We start from the raw sequence: 21189 nt of genomic DNA, 5'->3' as shown, positions 1-21189 counted from the left end.
TGTTATCGCGGCCAGATTTGTATTGGGGCGATATTGAATCCCAAGGGATACCATCACGGACCCAAAAAAAGTCAATGCTCATTATTAATTTAATTACATATGTATGTATCTAATTATTTTCAAAAAAAATTTACATCATACATCATACTTAGATTTGCTCGGGTTCATTTTGAAATGGGTGAGTAATGGTTTAAAAAACTGTCCCATCGTAACTTTTCAAATAAACCTTTTTAAATAAACGAATGAAGACCCATTTCGTTCATATGTATTTATTTTTCAAAAATTTCCGTCTGATGCGTAACTAAGCATGCCATCAAGTACTTATTTCAAATTTTGTTCAGGTATGTATATGCATATGTAGCTGACCTTTATTCTCTTTAAGATGAACCCAAATCATATATGCAGTTTAAACCATAATATAATTGTCTAAAAATATATTAAAGTTGGTTGAGCTATTATATTTGACAATATATTGTTTTATTTCTAGATATATGTATATATATATATATATATATATATATATATATATATACACATACATACTTAATTATAAAAGATTATCTGAAGACTTGGAAAAAATCGTTTAGAAATTAAATTATTATTAAAGATCAGGTAAAACGATACGGAATCATTCAATTAAAATTTATAAATATTTATAAAGCTAAAATATTATATAACCTTTACCTAAATATAACTATATTTAAAAATATGACATGACTAATTGGATTCAAGGAAGAAATTTTGCGAAGCTATATTTTGCAAATTGATTTTGTAATTTCAGATTAATATTTAATGTACAGATATCATATTATATTTGATATTGTATTTTTAGCCCACGCTAAATTTGCGAAAATATCCAGCTGTCCGTCTGCTTGTCTGTTTGCATGTTATGCTTAATTGTTATACATCACGATTCCTACGTTTTGTTATTAAGATCAATTACAAAACTTCTCTTTGAGTAATTATACTGTTGTCTGGCAATACAGCCGCTTGAGCTCACTCTCATAATTGCCAGATAAGTGACAGTATAAAAAAATCTGAAGATTTGGCATCAATTGCGAAAAAATAATCAAGCAAGTTTGGCAGATGGACGGGGCGGAAAAAAGGTCTCCCTTGTCTCCCGGGTATGAAGCTAATTGAACAAGAAAGGTGTAAAAGTTGAAGGGCTAAAAGGTTGGGGTCCTCGCGGGGTAGTTTGCTCACCTGACTTATGAGTCAATACCAAAACTAACTTTGCTCTCATAAAACCGGTCGTGTACCGACCGGTTCGACAAACGAACTTTTCACTTTTGCTGATTAAGCGGCCCGATATGGGCGCGCCACGGCAACGAGCGGCCATCAAGTTTATCATTGCCAAGTTTCGAGCCGGCGACTAATCCTGGGAACACTCCCGACTACATGGCCAAGATAAATACGGGAACGAGAAACTTTTTCGGGGGTGTGGGACAGGGGGTGCCGGCAAATAACGGAATTAAGAGGCGTAAAGTGAGGAAAAATGGGAAGCCGTAATTGCGCGAGTCGATGGCCATTAGCAGCTGGATAAGAACTGTGGCTACGACCCTCACACTCCGATTTTCTTACTTCACCTCAAGCCTACAAAAATCATTACAAATTTCAAACTTTTTATGAAATTCACGTGCCAGTGTATGGGAACTGTAAAAATTTTAATACTAATGCTCGGTGATTGCGTTGATACTAACTACCTGAGGTTTCCTGGGTTTAAACCCTGGGTAAACTTCGATTGGAAAGAATTTATTCTGAGTAATTCTGCAGTGCTGCTGATCAGACTTGGATATTTGTGACTCCAGTCGATCGTTTCCTATCAGAATTCGCAAATTAATCTGATTTCATTGTTGAAATGGTTCTCATCAAATTGGCAATACCATACTACCCAATATGTATGTCACCATTATTCGAATATGATTTCAAATTTATAATATGTACATGTATGTATGTATGTACAAGTTTAATACCACAGATGTTGCTCAGGAGGAATTCGCAATGGTATCATTGAAAAATGTAAATTAATAATTAATAATATGCCAATTAATTTGTATGTACCTATCAATGAGGGATTTTCAATATCATAGAATCCTCGAAGAAAATTGCATCGCATTTCGATTATAATTATCCAACTAATTAATTATATCTTGGTTATATATAATTTTACAATTCTTTTGGCGGAACACAATATTTGCAATAAATGTTTCGACCCTCTAAGGCTCGAAAAATTTGCAAACTTAGAGTCTAAGTCATGCCAATTTATTAAAATTTTGGAATTAAAAGAATTCCAATGATAACATATATGTATAATAATTTATAAAAATTTGAGTGGTCCCCACTACCCAAGCTATTTACCAAGTATTTGAATCGTTAGCGATAGTCAAAAGAAGATACAAAAATATGTTCGAAAATGGTATCTCTTTACTTGGTAACTATATCAATTAATCAACATTTAGTATTTGTGTGAATATGGGTTGTTTTTCCAACAGCTGAGGAATATAAAATGAACCTTCTAAAATCATGTACATATTTAGCTTAAAAAGTGTGTCATACAGTAATTTTTAATGCATTGTTTTACACAAATAAATCATTAGGTTAATGATAATTTAATTTTTTTTGAAAATTAATTAGTAATAAAATATTCTACGATGTATGTAGTATGTACATATAGAGAGTAAAATATTTATGTGACAGTTTTCAGTCATTAACGTCGTCAACGGTTCTAAATAAAAGTCTCTGAGAACAGCGTAATCCTTTGGAAGAAATGCTAAAATGAAATTATCCGAGTGCATTCGCTTCGCGATTGCAGCAATCTCGTGTCGTTTTTGCATCAATTTCGCCAAATTAAGCAGATTAAGTCTAGCAGTCTTTGTGTAATCACCGAGCCGAGTCGTTGAAAGTCAATTAGTGATGCAAGTGCTCTACCTTCACGTCGGGACAAAACTGAGAGTTAATCTATCGTCGCAAGGTGAAGGAAGTGGATGAAGGTGTCGGGACCAACTTGCTCACTCGCCGTCGTCCCTCCTTCGTGAAGATGGCAAACTTTTAATGGAGTTTACTTCGTACCCCCCCGGCTCCGGGTAGATCATGAAATATCTCCGGTGTTCTGACGCACAATGTAATTTATTCAATGGGTCGACGGATAATGGATAAGGTGGCCGGCCACGGGTCAATCTTGTGAGACCTCATCACTGTCGAGAGTTCACCGCTTCGTGGAAAAAGTGTGAAAATGAATATTGATTGTGTCGAAAGTAGAGTTCGTCGTTGAGTGCCTTATTTAGAATAACAGATGGCGGCTGGGATGCATTTGCATTAGCGTTCCCTGGCGGCCCCGACACCTGCATAATGCATTGCACCTGAACGTTGTATTGACACAGACAAATGTTGCATACTGCCTACATCAGCGATGTTCAAACGGTAGCTTGCGATGCAAGCTTTCATCTGCAATATGCATACACATTCAAAATATAGGCCAACAATTTCTGATGAATACAATATGATAAGAATATCAATATTCATAAATACATAAGTTTGACCTAAACATTCATTGAAACGAGTCTCAACTTTCTTATCGTACGACAACGACGTTTGGAAACGAAACGATTATGTAGTACATGTGCAAAATAGTAAAGATATATAAATGCAATATTTTGAAGAGTTCCACACGTAGCGCTGGTAGTTTCAGCGTGTTTCATTGGCAATATAACGAAGTGGTACCGAATAGGGTGGCCATTATGCGGCTCTTCGTAGTTTTCGCTGTGTCGCAGTGTATATTATTCGCCAAATGGATACAGAGAAATCGTCTGCTTATCTTTCGCCTGTAACGATGATGCTTTCAGCTGCCGACGAGACAACCGGAGACGACGACACTTCTTGCACGGGGCACTTCAGGTGCCGTTACAGAACATCAACATCGATTGGGAGATTTCAGAGAAAAAATTACCGATATACATACTACATACATACATAGGCACATACTACACAAGGCAAAATGAAAATTGTAATATTGTTTGCCGAACAATCAAATTACATACATGTGTGATTTAATAATCCAAGAATACAATCAGTCGCATCGGTTATATTAAATTAATATTTAATCCTACTAGCGGAGTGTTTAGCGGGATTTAGCCGAATTTTCACATACATAAGAACGTTTCGTAATAACTCCAGTATAAAACGTATCAAAATTAATCACGGCTCAAATTTATTATTTCAAATGTAAAGCTCGGCGCGGGCTGTTTCCTTTTACGCAAGCGTTATGGAAAACGAGCAGAACATTTCAGCTACAGGAAACGTACACGAGATATATAGCTGTTATTGTTGCGCAAAGGAAATTATTTTCTTGAATGCTGTGTATAGCTGTATATTTGTGCTGTGAATGTATGTATATACGTGCGTGCGTATATACATAATGATCGTGATTATTTGGAAAATTTTGCAGTCGTAATTGCACGGATATAATTCGTCGAAAGGATGTTCCGACTATGAAATTTAATTTATTTGACAATTTGTGAGTCGCATGTATTTATTTTCTAATTATTACAATGTATACACGTATTATTCTCCCCTTTTCGATTCCCCCTTCATTAAAAAAATACATCTCAAAAAGTAATAAAAATACATTTTCAAAGAGTTTTGACGTCTTTAAAAACCACGTGCTTTTTAAGTTAGAGTACAATCAGATAGTATGTAAACCAAATTTGCGTAACAGAAAAAATAGTGATCTTTATGTATTTTTATTTTTACATACATATTTATTTATTTAACATATTAGCCACAGTGACATTACAGAGATCTCCAACGCGTCGCTGTGGCCGGTCATTCAGTAATAATAACATGATAACAGTAATAATAACTTATAATAATAACAATAATAATAATAAATCATATTCGGTTCAATAGCGGTGACATAGTGGGTATAATGTTTTCTTAGTCAATTTAATGGAGAAACCGTTTCAACAATGAAATCAGATTAATTGGTAAACTCTGATAGGAAACGATCGACTTGAAGTCACAAATATCTAAGTCTAACCAGCAGCATTAAAGATTATACTCAGAATAAATTCTTTTCAATCGAGGTCAGCTCACGGGATCGCACCCGGTGAACTCTCGGTGCTTAGCATAAACACAACCACCGAGCCATGCTGCTGAATATATGCTGAATAAATTGAATTACATATTTAGTATCGACGTTTTGAACGAATCATGGCGATAGAGCAATGAGTATTCAAATTGGTCCATCACATCGGTTGTGTTACCGTGTCGAATGGTGGATGCGGTTGATATGAATTTTGAATGTAAACAACGGATGACGCGAGTGAGGTTTGACCCGCGGTATTTGCATGAGCTCGGAGAAGAATGGATCAAAGGGTGAAAGGGGGTGAATAGCGCGAGGCAAAGGTTCGCGAGGGGAGGGCTACAACCTTAGGGTACGATTGAAAGATTACGACGTTGATTGCCGGGCGGGAGGGCTTTGATGCGGTCAGACCTACGATCCCTGGCACAGAAGGTCCCCAGCGCGCGAGAGTAAACTTTGCCTCGGAGCCAGTTTGCGTGGAGCTTTTGTATGTCCAGCAGGAGAGCTTTTGTGGACCATAACAGATTGAGCTCCACGACACGTATACGCCGGAAAAGCTGCGATGCAACTATGTAATAACGACTATTTGGGTCACCAGTAAAATTTTAATAAAACACAGATACTTGGAAGATGAACCTAAGAAATATAAGTGAATGAATATATCTACATGTGGTAACATACATACATACGTATGCAGGAATGTTACAATGGAAGATAATTTCAGATAAAAGTGGATGATTTTAAAATTATTGTTGGGCTTATACTTATGGAAGTACTTTCAGAATAAACAATGTATGTACGAGGTTATCATTTGGGTCTTTTTATCAAGTTTTTAATACTGACATATACAAACATATGTATGTCCAATATCATTGTAGCTATAGTTGAACAAAAAGTTTGCCTTTAAAGATATATTCATTACGAAAATTCAGCAGTATGAAAAGTATTATTTGGTACATTTTATGTAAATGGATACATTCATGTCCAAAGTGGCGTAGACGTGACAACAGTAGCCGATGAAATCCATTCATACTATACAGCAGTACATGTCACCAAAGAAATATTAAAGCACGACGTGACGTGATAGTAAGGAGTGTACGCATACTAACGAAAGTGCGCATATGAATATTTTCGGAAACATAATATTGTGACAGTGTTGACTGAAAGATATGAGGCAAGCAATATTGCACCGTATCGTCGCGTACTGTAGTGTATATTCAAGCTGATTTTGCCTTGGACTCAGTCAAAACTTATCTGAACATGCCAAAACCGAGCGGTGCTGTAAAGTATGAATAAAAATAGTCTTTTACGTGCAGTGCACTGAACTACTGAACTAGACCTAAATTTGATAGATATAATATTTGGAAGGAATATAAAATAAAAATATGGTGGGTCGATTTTTTGTTATTTCTAAGTATAAAAAGTTTTTTTTTAGTCGTTTTGGAGGATCTATTGTATGTAGAAACAAACTGGCCCCGAATTATGTATACATATGTGGTTAATAAAATTAAGGGTAGATTCGTGTCACCGTTGCGTTGTAGAGGTGCGGCCTTTCAAGTGGAGAATAAGCAAACAGAATCCGCACAAATTAATTACGCCCATTAAATAAGGTATATACACACGGGGGTGGCGAAAGTGGTGGGGTTTCTCAGGCTATAGATAGGCTAATGGTCTCTCGCCACCCCTCGCCAGTTTGCGATCTTCTATTTTAAGGTCGCCGGGTAAACACCGGAGAGAAGGTTCTCCTCGCAAGGCTATTCAAGCGCACGCGATGAAATATCCCCGATTATATTTCACGTCACAGCCATCAGCTCGATTGACCGAGTCGGCTTTCTTTGGATAATTACCGAAAATAACTTTTTTAACAGCTTCGCCTTTCAACCTTTTCATCGTGCCAAATTTCCAAAAAAAAAAATCCTTATAAATTTCTAATGCGCATCTGTCGGATCCCAGACATCCGCCTATTTGGCAGACGTTACTTCCGCAATTCATAATAATGGAGCAGTAGATGTTTGAATCGAAATAATATAAAAGTAATATATTGTAAGAAGCCTACCGTATATAAAGGGAATATTTAAAATTTTTGGCACCCTATTAATTATTGGCATGCAATCTGGATATATGTAGACCACAGACGAGCAGGCGGAAATTAAGTATTTTTTACGGTGAAATTAATCGGTAGGTATTGTTGTTGGGAATTCGGGTTTTTCAATTTTCTGACGACGGAAGCTCCCCGTTTGACCGGAAGTGGTAGTGGTGGAGGGGACGCACGTACGCACGCCGTACACGACTAAAGCTTTATTATTTCCGTAAATTCATTATGCTTCTTCTTCGTGCTATCTTCCCCTTGTTGGCGTCTATTAGACTAATCAATCAAAAGATGAGCAAATCAACTGCTGTGAAAGATGGGCTTATTAATTTTGAAAATTGTTACAATGTCGTGCTATTAATTAATAATGAGTTGACAAAAGGTAGAGTAAATACGATGGTGATATCTATTATGGTTCACGATAATAGATATTCTCGAATTGTATATATAATTGGTGTAAAAACACAGTTTTATACGTATTTAGATATATAAGAAGTACATACGTAAATTAAATTAATCAACACTAACAAAAACTTGTGTTCCAGAACTCACATTAAACTAATTACAATACATTAAACTAATTACAATCCAAGCGTATTTAAGAAAGTATAAAAGCTTGTAAACCAAGTCTGCATACATATATGAGATAGTGTAGATAAAGTAACCGTTATAACAGAATAACGAATTATAATATGGGTAGCAAAAGGGCGGTAAAAAGCAGTGTATGGATGGTTAGCTGTCATCGCTCCGATCTAATACAAGATTCCGATGTAAATGTTAATGAGTTCCGATAATGATTAAATCCATGGACAGATTAGCTTACATAAATGTTAGCAAACTCCCATATATTGGAAAGATATCAAAGCGACCTGAAGAGTGGAAATGGTTCGAAATCACATCACAATTTGTTGACGGGCAGGAATTTCACTGAACTACAAAACAGAGTGAAGCTGATAATAAATGAGAGTGAAAATTGTAACTTTTTAGTCTGTGAATTGTGAAGGAGTCGTAGAAACAAACGTTTGGATAGCAAACTGTAATCTGTCACTAGATTGCGAAATAATTTGTAATAAGTTTGATGATTAAACTCCCCTATCTTCATGTCAGAGACATTAACTTACTTCAATTTTAGCTACCCCTGTATGTCGGTAAGATATTAAAGCGACCCGAAGAGTGGGAGTGGTTCAAAATCACATCACATTACGGACATGAATGTCACTGAACTAACAGAATGAAGCTAGTAAAAGCTTGTAAAAAAGGAAATACAAAAATCGATGATTTTTTTTAAATACTTTTAAGATTTGATAAAAAAATTTAACATGAAAACGATTCAGCCTTCAGATTGGCCTAAAATTGGGTGTCAACTAAATTTGTTTTCTTAAGTATGTGTACAAAATTAAGTATGTATGTAGATGTTTTCATATTTTATTTTTAATCTTACCGATATTAATAAAAAATTTTAGTTCAATATACTAAAAGGTTTTTGAGAAAAAAAAACCTATTAGGGTCAACTTAAAATTTTGAAAACAAATATACATACATATACAAACATCGTATCGATAAGCATTTTAGCAACCGATATTAAGTTTCAGTTCGATAGAACTAACGGTGTTCAAAAAATCATTTTTTCCAGATCATAAAAACATAAAACAGTACATAAAAATGTAGATAAAGTAAAAATATGAACGAATTAGTAATCCATTGGTAGACGAACAATATACCAACTTATTTGTCTATTGAAAAATAAGTTTGTTTGCAACATTTTTCTACAATCCAATAAATCCTATACTATCATAAATATATGAGATGTGTTGATGTATAAACAAATATAAATATGTACCGTTGAAAATTGAGACAGCATCATGAGTGATAAGTAAATAAGTCTAATGACGTAGCGCATAATAAATGTATGTACGTATGGTAAATAAAGCAAAGAAGAAGATTTCTTAAAAAACAATACAATAATATGAAGAGTTTAATAGTAGGCAAGTTATTTGTATACTAGTAACTTTTGAGTTGGACCCTTGACCCTTTCTCAGAAGGTGCTGGTGATAATTCAGGCAAAGGTACATAGGTGAGCAGGAGTGCGTGTGTGCATAGGGATCGTCAGTGGGTCGCAGCACTTGGCAGTCGGCATAACGACCCACCCCCACGATACGAAGAACAACGACCACCACTTTCCTCACCTGACAAAGCGGTCCTCACAAAGGGTACCCTTTGAATATAATAATTATTTCGACGCCTGCTCTCGTGAAGAGGAGGGGAGGGCAGGGGAGGCAGTGGGTGTTCCATCGAGTGCCGGTGACAGGTTCGCCTTCACCCTCTCCCATCCTATAGAAGAGAAGTCGCTGAAGTCTGCTTCGTCGTCTCGTATGAATATTCATGCGTGCGTAAGTGTACGAACGCACGCATTCGTGGCTCTACATAACTGTGATTTTCACACTCGTTGAGTTGCCACTCGACGCCATTTTACCGTCGAAAGTTTGAATAATTAAACGGCAAGCGTTAAAATAATACGATATCAATCACGTCACTTATTCGAGAAGATTATATTTTACAAGCCCAGTCACGAACAGATTAACCAGGAGAATCTGTAACAGAATCGCCAATAACCACATTAACAAATTAGCAAAGGGTCTCGGTGATTACAACAAGATGTCTCTACCCTGCAGGTATAAACACAGATTTCGAGCAACTTGTCCTTATTTATTACAATACTAGTGTTTTTACCCGGCTTCGTTCGGTATTTGTAATATAAAGCGCTTAAACATGACTAATCTAATAGTAAACATTTTATTCAATTTATTTGAATAGTTTTATTTTATTTAAATTTATTTGAATAGTTTTATTTTATTTAAATTTATTTGAATATTGATTTGTTTTTCTATGAAACAACAATAGTTACACACAAAGTCTCTTTCGAAATTATATATTAGAAGAAGATATAAAATATATTACGAACATTAAATAAAGGTAACAACTATAAATGTGTTTTTATGTACGTAGTAACAAGGTACAACCGGTTCGTTCGCTCTTCTCAAACCTCTTTCTATGAATATGTCTATCACTATAATTATAAATTCGAATTCGAGATTTTGGGTGATTCGAACTCAGAATCGATCACTGATCACGTTTTCATGATCTAGAAAAAAAAGTGTGTGTGTGTGTGTGTCTGTATTTTGAGGATTTTTTGAACATCGTTAGTCCTATCGAAACCTAGTAACGGTCACTGAAATTCTTATCGATAGGAAGTTATTTTTTTTCAAATTGTTAAGTTGACTGGAAATGGTACCTTCCCTTATACGTAGGTGTCCTCTTTTTTTTTAAGTTTTTGAATTCAATTATCTCCCAAACCGCTAACAGACATGAAATTTTTTTACATGTAATAAAAATTATAAATTTTATACCTTAATATTTTTTAAATATTTTTACCTGAACCAGAAGTAGTACTTTTACTCTAGAGAATCGAAGTTTTTTTAGTTTTTCTCCGAAACCTTTCAATACATATTGAACTGAAGTTTCATATCTAGAAGTTTTAGCTTAATACCAAGTATTATATAAAATTAAGTGAAGTCCTATCAGCCGGAAGTGGTAGTTTTTCTTTTAGTATTTTTTTTGGACCTTTTGAATATGTGTGCCCTTCACAAAAACTAATTTTACATTTTAAATTATCTCAATATTCTTGATATTTTATAACTATAATATTTATGGTGACAATAAGTAATGTTTTTTTTACAAAATCTGACAACCGGAAGTAGAGCTTTTATCTTGTGTGAGTTTCCCTACATTAGCGCCCAAACTTGTATCGAAAATATTCTCATAAGTATGCGTGAATTTGCATGTACGCGTCATTGTCAATTTTTTTTATTTTATACTTCTTACATATATTCCTCAAATACATAAATAAAGTCATGGGTTGGTCACATCTGATTTTTTCCTATTAATAGTGCTTTGCGCACCAACATTAAAATAGTGTTGACAGAAAGAAAAATGTGTAAAATAGATAATGATCATTGAATCAGTAGCTATTAGAATAAACTGACGACGTATTGTGAACATAACTAATTAATTAATAAACTTTTAAAAATCTAAAATCTCAAAATAAAAAACAAGAGCTTGTTTTCTATGAAAAAATTAAGAAAACATAAATTTATTATGATTTTTCATACATTTTCAATGTAACTAAAACATTTCTATCATATTTTCCTATAATAACCTATTACAATTTCTTGTATATTTTCATTTCATTAATGGATGGAAAATATGAAATAACATATTTTAAAATAAAAACACGAATTTGAATTATTTGGACATATCGAAATAGAATTTTAAACAGGAAAACGAATACATATATTTTTATAGGAATAAAAATAAACTCACTTTTAGTTATTTAGCCTACTCGCCAGGGAAATGGAACGGCATAGAACGTAGAAACCCAACCCAGATATTGTCCGCACGAAAGTCGCAGCTGTGTTTTCGGACTTTGGCTTTAATTAAAATTAAAATTTTTAGAAACGTCCGACGACAAAGCGACCGTGCCGTGCCCGTCGGAGCGAAATAAGCGAACCCACAACGGTGCACGCAAAGGGTTAAAACAAGAACCGTGTTCGTGATGCGGCGTCAAAAGCAGTCCGCAGAAGTGGCGAACGGTGCGTCGCCAAATTGTATCGTCGGGTTTTAATTGAAAATATCACCAACAGAGAGAGGAGGGAGAGAAAGAGAAGCCTCAACAAATAAGGGTTGGTCGTGCGGAAGGCTATACAAACCATTGTTCGCCGACAACACTATTATGACCAACTGGGGACGGAAGGGCCGTAAGACAACTTCTACCCGTATAATATATCTATAATATGAATAAAATAAAATAGATCGAACGAAACTGATACGCGACGACGTCCAACAATAGTGGTCTCTGTCAGGGTAATAAGGCGCTCTAATGTAAGCTATAAATCATTTGATTACGCGGTGCCACCCAACCCAATAATTTCCAATATGCTTCTAATCCAGAGACGGCCGTGATTTAAGATCAAAACTGTGCGTTCGCATTTCTCAATCCAGATAATAACAAATACGAAATCGATATGCGACCAAACTAATGAAAACGCATTCTCTTTCCATGAAACGAGAACGTCTCGCAGGAAATGATGAATTATAGCGGAAGGGCGCCAAAACATGGCTCACCCCCAAGGAATGGACCCGGAGGAAATGAACCAACGCCCTGCCAAAACATGGTCATCCGCCTACTAAACAAACCCAAAGAGTAGTTACATACATATATTTAATATACATATGTATGTATACCATAAAAATGAAGAAATTTAATTAAAAACGTGGATTTCCATTGACATGATGACTAAAATGGTTGCAGTATGCAGTATACATATGTCTTTTATTCATTTTTCGGAAATGCAAAAGCAGATGCCCATGTTACATGAGATTTTGGCAGTAACATGCATTAGACGAATACATTCTTAACGGTAGCCATTAGCGGTGCGCTATTGTGGTTTTGGATGCTTTTAGGGCGTTATTAGGATCAATATTGTGATAGCCACGATTTATACACGTTTTCGTGTTGGGGCTCCGTAGATGGAGGGAGGAAAAGAGGTGGCGTATGAGAAAATAAATAGAGAGTAGAGAAAAGCGGTTGGAGAGGAAAATATCTAATCGTTAGAAAGAAAGAAATTCCGACAGGGGTGATCGCGATCGAGTGCATTCTTGTTCAGTGTAAAAGCGTACATTAGCCGGAAAATTTGACCTCGTTAAAATTTATTTATTTACTTCAGCCAACGCGTGTGTAATGTATTAAATAATTATAATAATTTGCATTATTACGTAATATATGAAAGATAAAGTGAAATGAGATAAATATATATTCTTATAGATATAACATATTATATGTAGATGTAAAATCAAGAGAAGAGAAAGTTGTGAGTATTATGTTGTGGCGAAAGGGTGGGGATTCGTTATTACACATAATCCCAAGGTTTAAAAAGGTTTATCTGGAAATTATCTTAAAACACAAACGGAGCGCGAAACGGGATCAGAGACGTCGATTTGTTTTTGAAATGACGCAGTAATTTCACGTCTGGTGTCATTTTCCATTTTCCTTGCGCGGCCGGAGCGCGAGCAATTCGACTCACGCCGCTCTTTCCTTTCCCTTACATTTTCCGAATTCCTCCGTGTATAATAAATGATTTGAAACGTGCCATTCAGTTGGATAGCTTTTTACTGCTTAGCTAACAGAAAAAAAAAATAATATAAGAAAGAGACGGCACGAATTCGCAGAGCAAAGCTATCGGAAAATCACGACGCGGACGTCTCCTCCTCCTGACCGACATAAGAAATCTCATAAATTATTGAAATGAAATGTACAAACGTGTGATGTTTCCGTGAAAAAAATTCGCAGTAAAACGAATCGGATATAACGGAGAAAAAGGAGCCGAGTTTTCCACCGCGAAAACTCAATTATCAAGTTTCAGCGATTTAATTTGTTTTTCGAATTTTTAAAACAGAACACATGGTAATAACTTTTAAATGAATATTTAAAGTCATATTTTCGACGAGAAATAATAAAATAATACCGAAATAACTTTCTTTCAAAAATGTGTTTTCATTATAAAATTAATGAGTTTTCTAGATTAAATGCCTTCAAAATTGGCATTTTTGTAAAAATATTTGTAAAATTACAAGTTGGATTTAAAAATTATTAACAAATTATGATTTAGATTGTGTGAAAACGTCAATTAATTAGGAAGATGAGAATGAAAACGAAATAAGGACTAAAAATTAACTCAATTCTATTCCACTATTTATTAGATGGCACACAATAGTCAATTTCAACATTTCATGAAGGCTGAAATCGACACTGCAATTGAACGAGTACAATAAATTTCATTGCAGTTTAAAATCGCATGTTTGCCGTAAACAATGTGAATAACACCGCGGCATAAGTGTTATTTATGGAAATAAACGTTTTTTAAAAATACAGAGAATTTGAATAAAATATTACAAAAACTGTAGATAATCTAATAAAACGTCGAACATAAATCGAGAGATTCGCGTAGATAAATGTAATTGAACCGGGCATTATTTGAATTTAATGTCGCAATGGGAATGTCTTCCAGCATTAATTTAATATTCCTAATGGAAGCGTACTTGTAAATGTACAATTGTATGTATGTTCATATGTAGATATATAAAAGAAATATATATTGTTGTAGCATAAAGGCAGAAAAAAAGATATGACGTCTGGTGAAACTAATATTAAGACGAGTCGTCTGCGCAGATGCCTCGGCTGATATTTTCTACATGCGGATATCGTAAAGATGCCGATCGACATCCATAAACAAAGAACAAAAAAGGGGACGAGAAAAGTAAAAAAAAAAAAACAAAAGGAAACTTGTTTCACTTTTAGGTGAAATTTTATGCCGAGTTTGACGGTTATTGCACGCGATCGGGTCGAGGGAGTAGAAGGAAAGAGAAGCTTCTCGGTATCGACTGTAGAGACATTGATGTACCAGCGGACATTTTATATATTTTTTAGATTATTATGAAATATTTTGGTATTGATACAAATGAGAAACATAATTAAAATATAAATATTACACATAATAAATACTACGCAGAGTCACACAATGAACTACACCGATCAAATTTTGGATATTTGGATGTTCTAAAGTCGGTAAAAGTATATATGTAAGAAGTAGAAAATGAGAAAAACGATTTGGAATTCATGACGTAATAATAAATCATATTTCAAGTCCGTATATCTAGGACGTCTCTTCAAAGTTCTCCAAGCAAAGAGTACGTTACTGGATATAGATATCTGAGTTACAAAAATATTTCAATATAAAAATATGGGATAAAAGTTATTGGCGTCCATGCCAGAGGAATAAATTCATCACGGCCTTGTCCCTCTTTGGTGGCTTTCTCTTTCGGACTAACGCGACATATCCTACAGTAGACGAATTGCGTCCGACCTAAGGGATGAGGGGAATAAAAAAAAAATCGACCAAATGACTAGAAGCCTTGAAGTTCTTTTTTCAGCTTTGACTGTATTCTGGCCACGTAAACGGACAAGTACAGATCGACTACGTGCCCCGTAATGCCTCAGATATGTTTAATATAGGAAGGAGCGGATGAATTGTATGTAACGATGCTCGTACATCATGTTGCCGATGATATATTATGCGGAACGGCGTCTATATATTGAAATGGACTATTTTTCTGTCTACGGACTTGTTTCACATTACCTTAAGTGAATGTCATCTATATGCCTGAACGAATTCGTCTGACAAAACCTTTGGCGTAGTTTAGATATGTAAATCGCAATAATGTCAACACGTTACGTTGGTTTATACCTACGTATGTACATATATCTATGAAATATATGTACATATATGCAAACTTGTGTAATTTACAGTCACTTTATAATAAAACGGTTTATCTTGAAATTTATAATATAACAAGTGTCGGTTTATATTTGACGACAAATTAAAGAAGAAATATACACGTACATATTCATTTTACAAGTATACATATACATACATACATACATATATGTATGAAACTCCCGGTGAGCCAGCAGATAACGATAAGACACTGAAAGATAGAAGTCTCGAGAGACACTAAACTAGAAAGAAACGCGAAGAAGATTAATGGTCGTGGATTAAGAAGTCTTACTTACCTACCGTCATAATAAAATTTAATTGGTATTGATACTAATCACAACGATTGAAAATATTACGATTTTATTTGCAGATTTAAAAATATCGAAACACGTATTCAAGAATTAGCCATAGATCAAAGTTCAAACTAGTTTTGGATACAACATTACAATTATATTTACATATGTACATATGTATACCTGTTTTAACAAACCAGACCATTTTGAGTGAATGACCTAACCGTGACATTGCGCATAAGAAACCACAGTCTGCAGCGTAAATACAAAAGACAAGCCAAATTCAGGATAGAAGAGAGGGAGCTTTAGGGATATATATGGATGAATAAAAACACCTTTATATATGTGTGTAAGGTATGGGGTGGTATGGGCACTGTGAAATATCGCCGGAACTTAGTGAATGAGACTGTACGCGCGCGAACCATTTTATGATATTAGTTATATCGGAAAGGGGAGGTTGCGAAAAGAAAAAAAAGGACCATGAAAATCCCTCATAAAATTACAGGGCTGTATCAGGGGAGGGCGTGTTCCAATAAACAACGACCCCAGGACTATCGGCTTAAAAAGAAAATAAAAATCGATAATTATTAACGGGCGCATAAATAGTGAAACATTCGATGGTACGAAATAATTTGAAATGCTCGGTAAAAGTTTGATATTATATTTCCAGCGTCATAATGAAATATAAAAAATAAATTATTAGAGTAAGAGATGGTATGGTAGTAATAATTTCGATTTTTCAAATTCGTTTGTTCTGTGCAATTGATTGAAGCGAAGCGATATTTTTAATCGGGATGTGCATGTTTGTGTGGAAGTAAAGAAGTAGCGGGTGGTTTGTGGAGGAATCTGCCACAGAATACGTTCGTCTAGAAAAGAAGAAAAGAAGTAATTGGTAAGCTGGAAGCGTGCGATCGAACCGAGATAAAAAATTTTCCCCAGCGGTATATCTCTCCCATTCGAGCCACGGTTTCTTGATTAAGATTTACAGAAAAGATAGCGGCGAAGATCGGAAAATCAGGGGAAAAGGGCCCTGGCCGCCGTTAAGGTGACGTTAATGGACATGATCTGGCGTCGGATGGAGATTTTTATTGGACCGACAAACATGATTGCCTTATAAATTCCAGATGGCTATCTTCGCAAAGCAGTTATAAGAGAAAGAGAGAGGGAGTAAAATAAAGCAACACAGCCTCATAATCCTTGAAAAATTCCCGATCAATAAGCAAGATTAAAAAAAAATGTCTCGAATTACCAACAATTTGACGACCGAGACATTTTTCCATAGAAAATTAGTACATATATGAGGCGTTATATTTGAAAGTAGCATAAGTTCACTTTTCTTGAATATAATATTTTGTGTTTAATAATATTCAAAAATACTGGTGGCCTGTAATACGTTTATTCTGCGTTTCCAAAATTCTGAACATATCGAATGAAAAGAATTTTGTGAATTTCGTCAAACATAAATAATGTTTTTGGAACTGAAAATTGGATTTTCAAATATAACGGCTAATATATTAACGGCTCATGTATGTACATTTTTATAAGAATCTTAAAATAAACGCAAGTCTGTAATATAAAAGTTGTTTAACTTTGTGAGATAGAAATCCATAAATATTTACGAAAAATGGAAAATTTTATTCATATACACATATGTACCTACACTTATTTAATACACTATGTTGCGCTTTCCTTAAGATCATATAAATTCATGTCAATATTCCTTGTTAAAAATATGTAATGCACAAAGCAATACATACTTACTTATGTATGTACCTATGTATTATATATACATTATACATTTTCTATATGAAAGAATAAGATTTCGAAGAATTTTAGTTCGTGTAAGCCGGGCTGAGCCGAATAAGAAGAAAATTGTTTTTCAATTTTCCCACTCGACTGGTTCTGATAAAATGAACAATTTCCTGCATTTTCGTACAGGGCCGGCAACCTTAGGCCATTCTCTCCCCCCGTTCGGGGCAGCATCGTTGCGATTTTAAAAGGACTCGATCGAGAGCAAAAGAGAAGCGGGCAAAGAGGGGGCGGGATACGGTCGAATAAAAAAGAGATTTATAAAGAATCACCAAAGGACAAAAGGATCGGTCAGACGTTATGGGACAATGACTGGATTTAATTTTCTTTACGAAGAAAAAATCAGACTCAGCCGATAATGGATTCGGCGAAAGGACGTTCGCGTGAAGATATCGAGAATCGATAATGCGTCAGAATGGGTCATTTCAAATTATAAAACGCAAGCTGTTTTATACGAAAAACTTTGACATACATATCTAATCTAATTAATTTTAAATTAAAAATAAATATAATTACTCACCGTCCACCGACTAATAAATAATTTCCTTCTCTGTATACGGTTCGAAAATGATCGACGTGAGAATCATTTCCTGTGAATTTGTGAACTTCATCGGCGCCTGAAACAAACATATAAAAATTAATATAAAATCATATGTACATATGTAGGTACATGTTACGTTTATACATAATTATTTATGTACATACATTTGTATGTAAAATATATATGGAATAATCACATGAAAAAACTTCTTTCAGTTGAACTTGGTTAAATATTAATTCATATGTTTTCAAATAATTGAAAATTAAATTTGAAATTATTTAAATAAAACTTGAAATCTGATTAAGTGAACCAATAACAATGCACTATATCAAAACAATAACTATAGAATAATACACATACACATACATATTAGAAAAATGTTCACAGTTTTACAAGTAAATATAACGAACAATCGCCAAGAAAAATTGGAAAAGAAACGTTCAAATAACGAAAAATCACCGAAACTTTTTTCTTTCCTCGCAAAGCGAAAGAATCTTCCATAGGCAAACGCCAAATAAGAAAAGGATGTGGACAACTTTACTTTGTGATTTATTTGACGGAAACTTTTCCGGAGTTTACCTAATTTCTGCAAAGCTCGCAAGACGACGAAAAAAAAGCTATAGAAGGTGCCGATTGTCAGACCCATGCGAATCGTAAGTCATCTATTCGAAATCATATTTATCTTAATCAGTATCAGTATGAAAAAAATTCAATAGAAATTATCACGATCAAAAAAGTAAGCGAATTAGTTTAAATTTTCGATAAATATTTATAAGCGTTTCGCTTTAGGCCGTTTGGGGTGAATATCATATTATAGATAAAAATTCAATTAGAAACTTCTCGATAGGGAAACACTTAAAAAGAAATTGATCACAAATTTCCTTATGAATAATATATCAGATTTGTCCCGAGGGTAAAATATGTACATACATACATACATACGTACTTCCCTAACACACTGTATGAATTATTTAATGAAATTTTAATATGCCGACATAATCAATAGCCTGTGTGCGATAACAAAACACAATATAAAATGATGTATTTATATTATACCATACATTATTATGTTCACATTATATAATGGACTGTATAATGAAGAAATAAAGTAAATCGATGCAGAGGAAACGAATTTATATGTAGATGTGTTGTTACTGTACAGAATAATAAGCGTGGAAAATGGCCTAACAATCATATATCAAAAGAGGAAACGCGAACGCATACGAAACACGTAAGGTAGAATTTCAAAAAAAAAACTTGCGAAAGAAAATAAGTGAGAATCAAGCATCGGGGCCGAGTCGCTCCTAAGTATTATTTATGGCGGCCATTCACGGGTCTCCTTGTTATTTCGGTGCTCGGATAACAACACACCTATCGATCAACCGGTGAATGTACATATACATACATACATACATACATACATACACATACTACATATATGACTGCCGGAAAATATATTTTCCTCTAGGAGGTGTTTGCGAAAATGAGAAAAATATGTGAGGACGGTGCGGGGAACATTGAGTCATCCGCAGGGATCGAATGACTTGTTTATTTTCACAATTGCCTGTCGTAGAGCAGGGCCTGACAACCCCATTTAAACCAATGTATGCTTTATATAAACCGCAGAAGACATATTTAAACGTCAAAATACGCACGCGAAACCTCAAACGGGGGTATACGGAGATTTTGGATACGATACTTCGAGCGGACCGACGAGCATTTAAAACGCCCTTATGAGACGAGTGTACGTTGATGTCTTGAAGAAGAAAAATAAGCTCAAAAAGGTTTACGATACGCGTCGTAGAGAAACGGTTAAGGCATTATGGTGTTATTGCCTATGATTTATTGGGCATTCGCAGATGTATAATGTTCGTGTTTACCTCGGAACGAGTGTGATATACATTCAAAATGGCTCTCGATTCGTATCAAACGAGACCGACTCAAATACATGAAAAATGGTGTGCTTAAGTCGTTTAAGAAAACACATTGTAACCGAGATAAGGAAATATTTTTTTCACTCACTGGGTAAAATCATATAGTAACACGATCATTTCATGCAATATTGTAAGTACCTACATACAATATCAAAACAGCTCTAATATTGTATATACATATGTACATATATGGGATATTTTTATTTTATTCAATCAATCATGAACACTCGTCTTGGCAGATAACTCCAATGCGATGAGTGTGCTTTACAAATTAAGAATTATTAATTCTATAAAACGTAAATATTTTATTTTATTTTATTTATAAAGGATATATGTATAACAGGGTGGTCTAACAGATAAACCCCAATTCGCCTTCTTAGACAATTAATTAAAAAAATTGCAGCATTTTAATTACATAAATCGCTGTATTTCGAGAGGCTGAAGAACATGAAATTAACAATTAATTAATCCATAGAGTTATCTAAGGATTTAGACTTGTACATATTTTTTTCTACAGATTCTACATAAATTAAATTCAGATATTTGTGACATGGTAGGATGGTTTTTGCCAATTATTTTCAAGGAACCGTTTCAAAAATGAAATCAGATAAATTGGCAAACTCTGATAGGAAACGATCGAATTGGAGTCATAAATATCCAAATCTGACCAGCCGCATTAAAGATTAGCACGGGATCAAACCCGGCAACCTCTCGGTGTTAAACATAAACGCAACCACCGAGCCATACTGCTGGCTAACTATTAATTATATATTTACATTAAACACGAAATGGATGGTCAAAAGAATTGTAAGAGTATATAGGTACAAGGCAAATGCAAACAACGATAACATCCATAGAGACATATGGACAAATTTGCAATATTAATACAAATCAGCGAAAATCGAGATGCTCAATAACTCAATTTTTGCGAGAGAGATAGGACAGGGATGTCAATTTGTTGGAACCGTCTCAATGAAATCAGATAAACTTTGATCGATCTTGGAGTCATATATGCAAGGTCTGGCCAGCAGCACGCACCAGGGATAGAATCCG

The 21189-nt window shown here is 34.6% G+C and overlaps 1 protein-coding gene across 5 annotated transcripts in view; it reads right to left on the bottom strand.

Moving 5' to 3' along the window:
- Positions 1 to 21189, bottom strand: part of Sema1a (semaphorin 1a) — a 306626-nt gene that overhangs the window by 27002 nt on the left and 258435 nt on the right. For all 5 annotated transcript variants that reach the window (XM_077428190.1, XM_077428188.1, XM_077428189.1 and 2 more), the window contains one exon: positions 18182 to 18278. In XM_077428190.1, the coding sequence (XP_077284316.1) occupies positions 18182 to 18278 (97 nt within the window). The remainder of the gene's footprint in view (positions 1 to 18181; positions 18279 to 21189) is intronic.

The sequence above is a fragment of the Arctopsyche grandis genome, chromosome 3 (genome assembly GCF_051622035.1).
Source record: "Arctopsyche grandis isolate Sample6627 chromosome 3, ASM5162203v2, whole genome shotgun sequence".
Classification (NCBI taxonomy): domain Eukaryota; kingdom Metazoa; phylum Arthropoda; class Insecta; order Trichoptera; family Hydropsychidae; genus Arctopsyche; species Arctopsyche grandis.
This window is presented reverse-complemented; position numbering and strand designations above follow the sequence as displayed.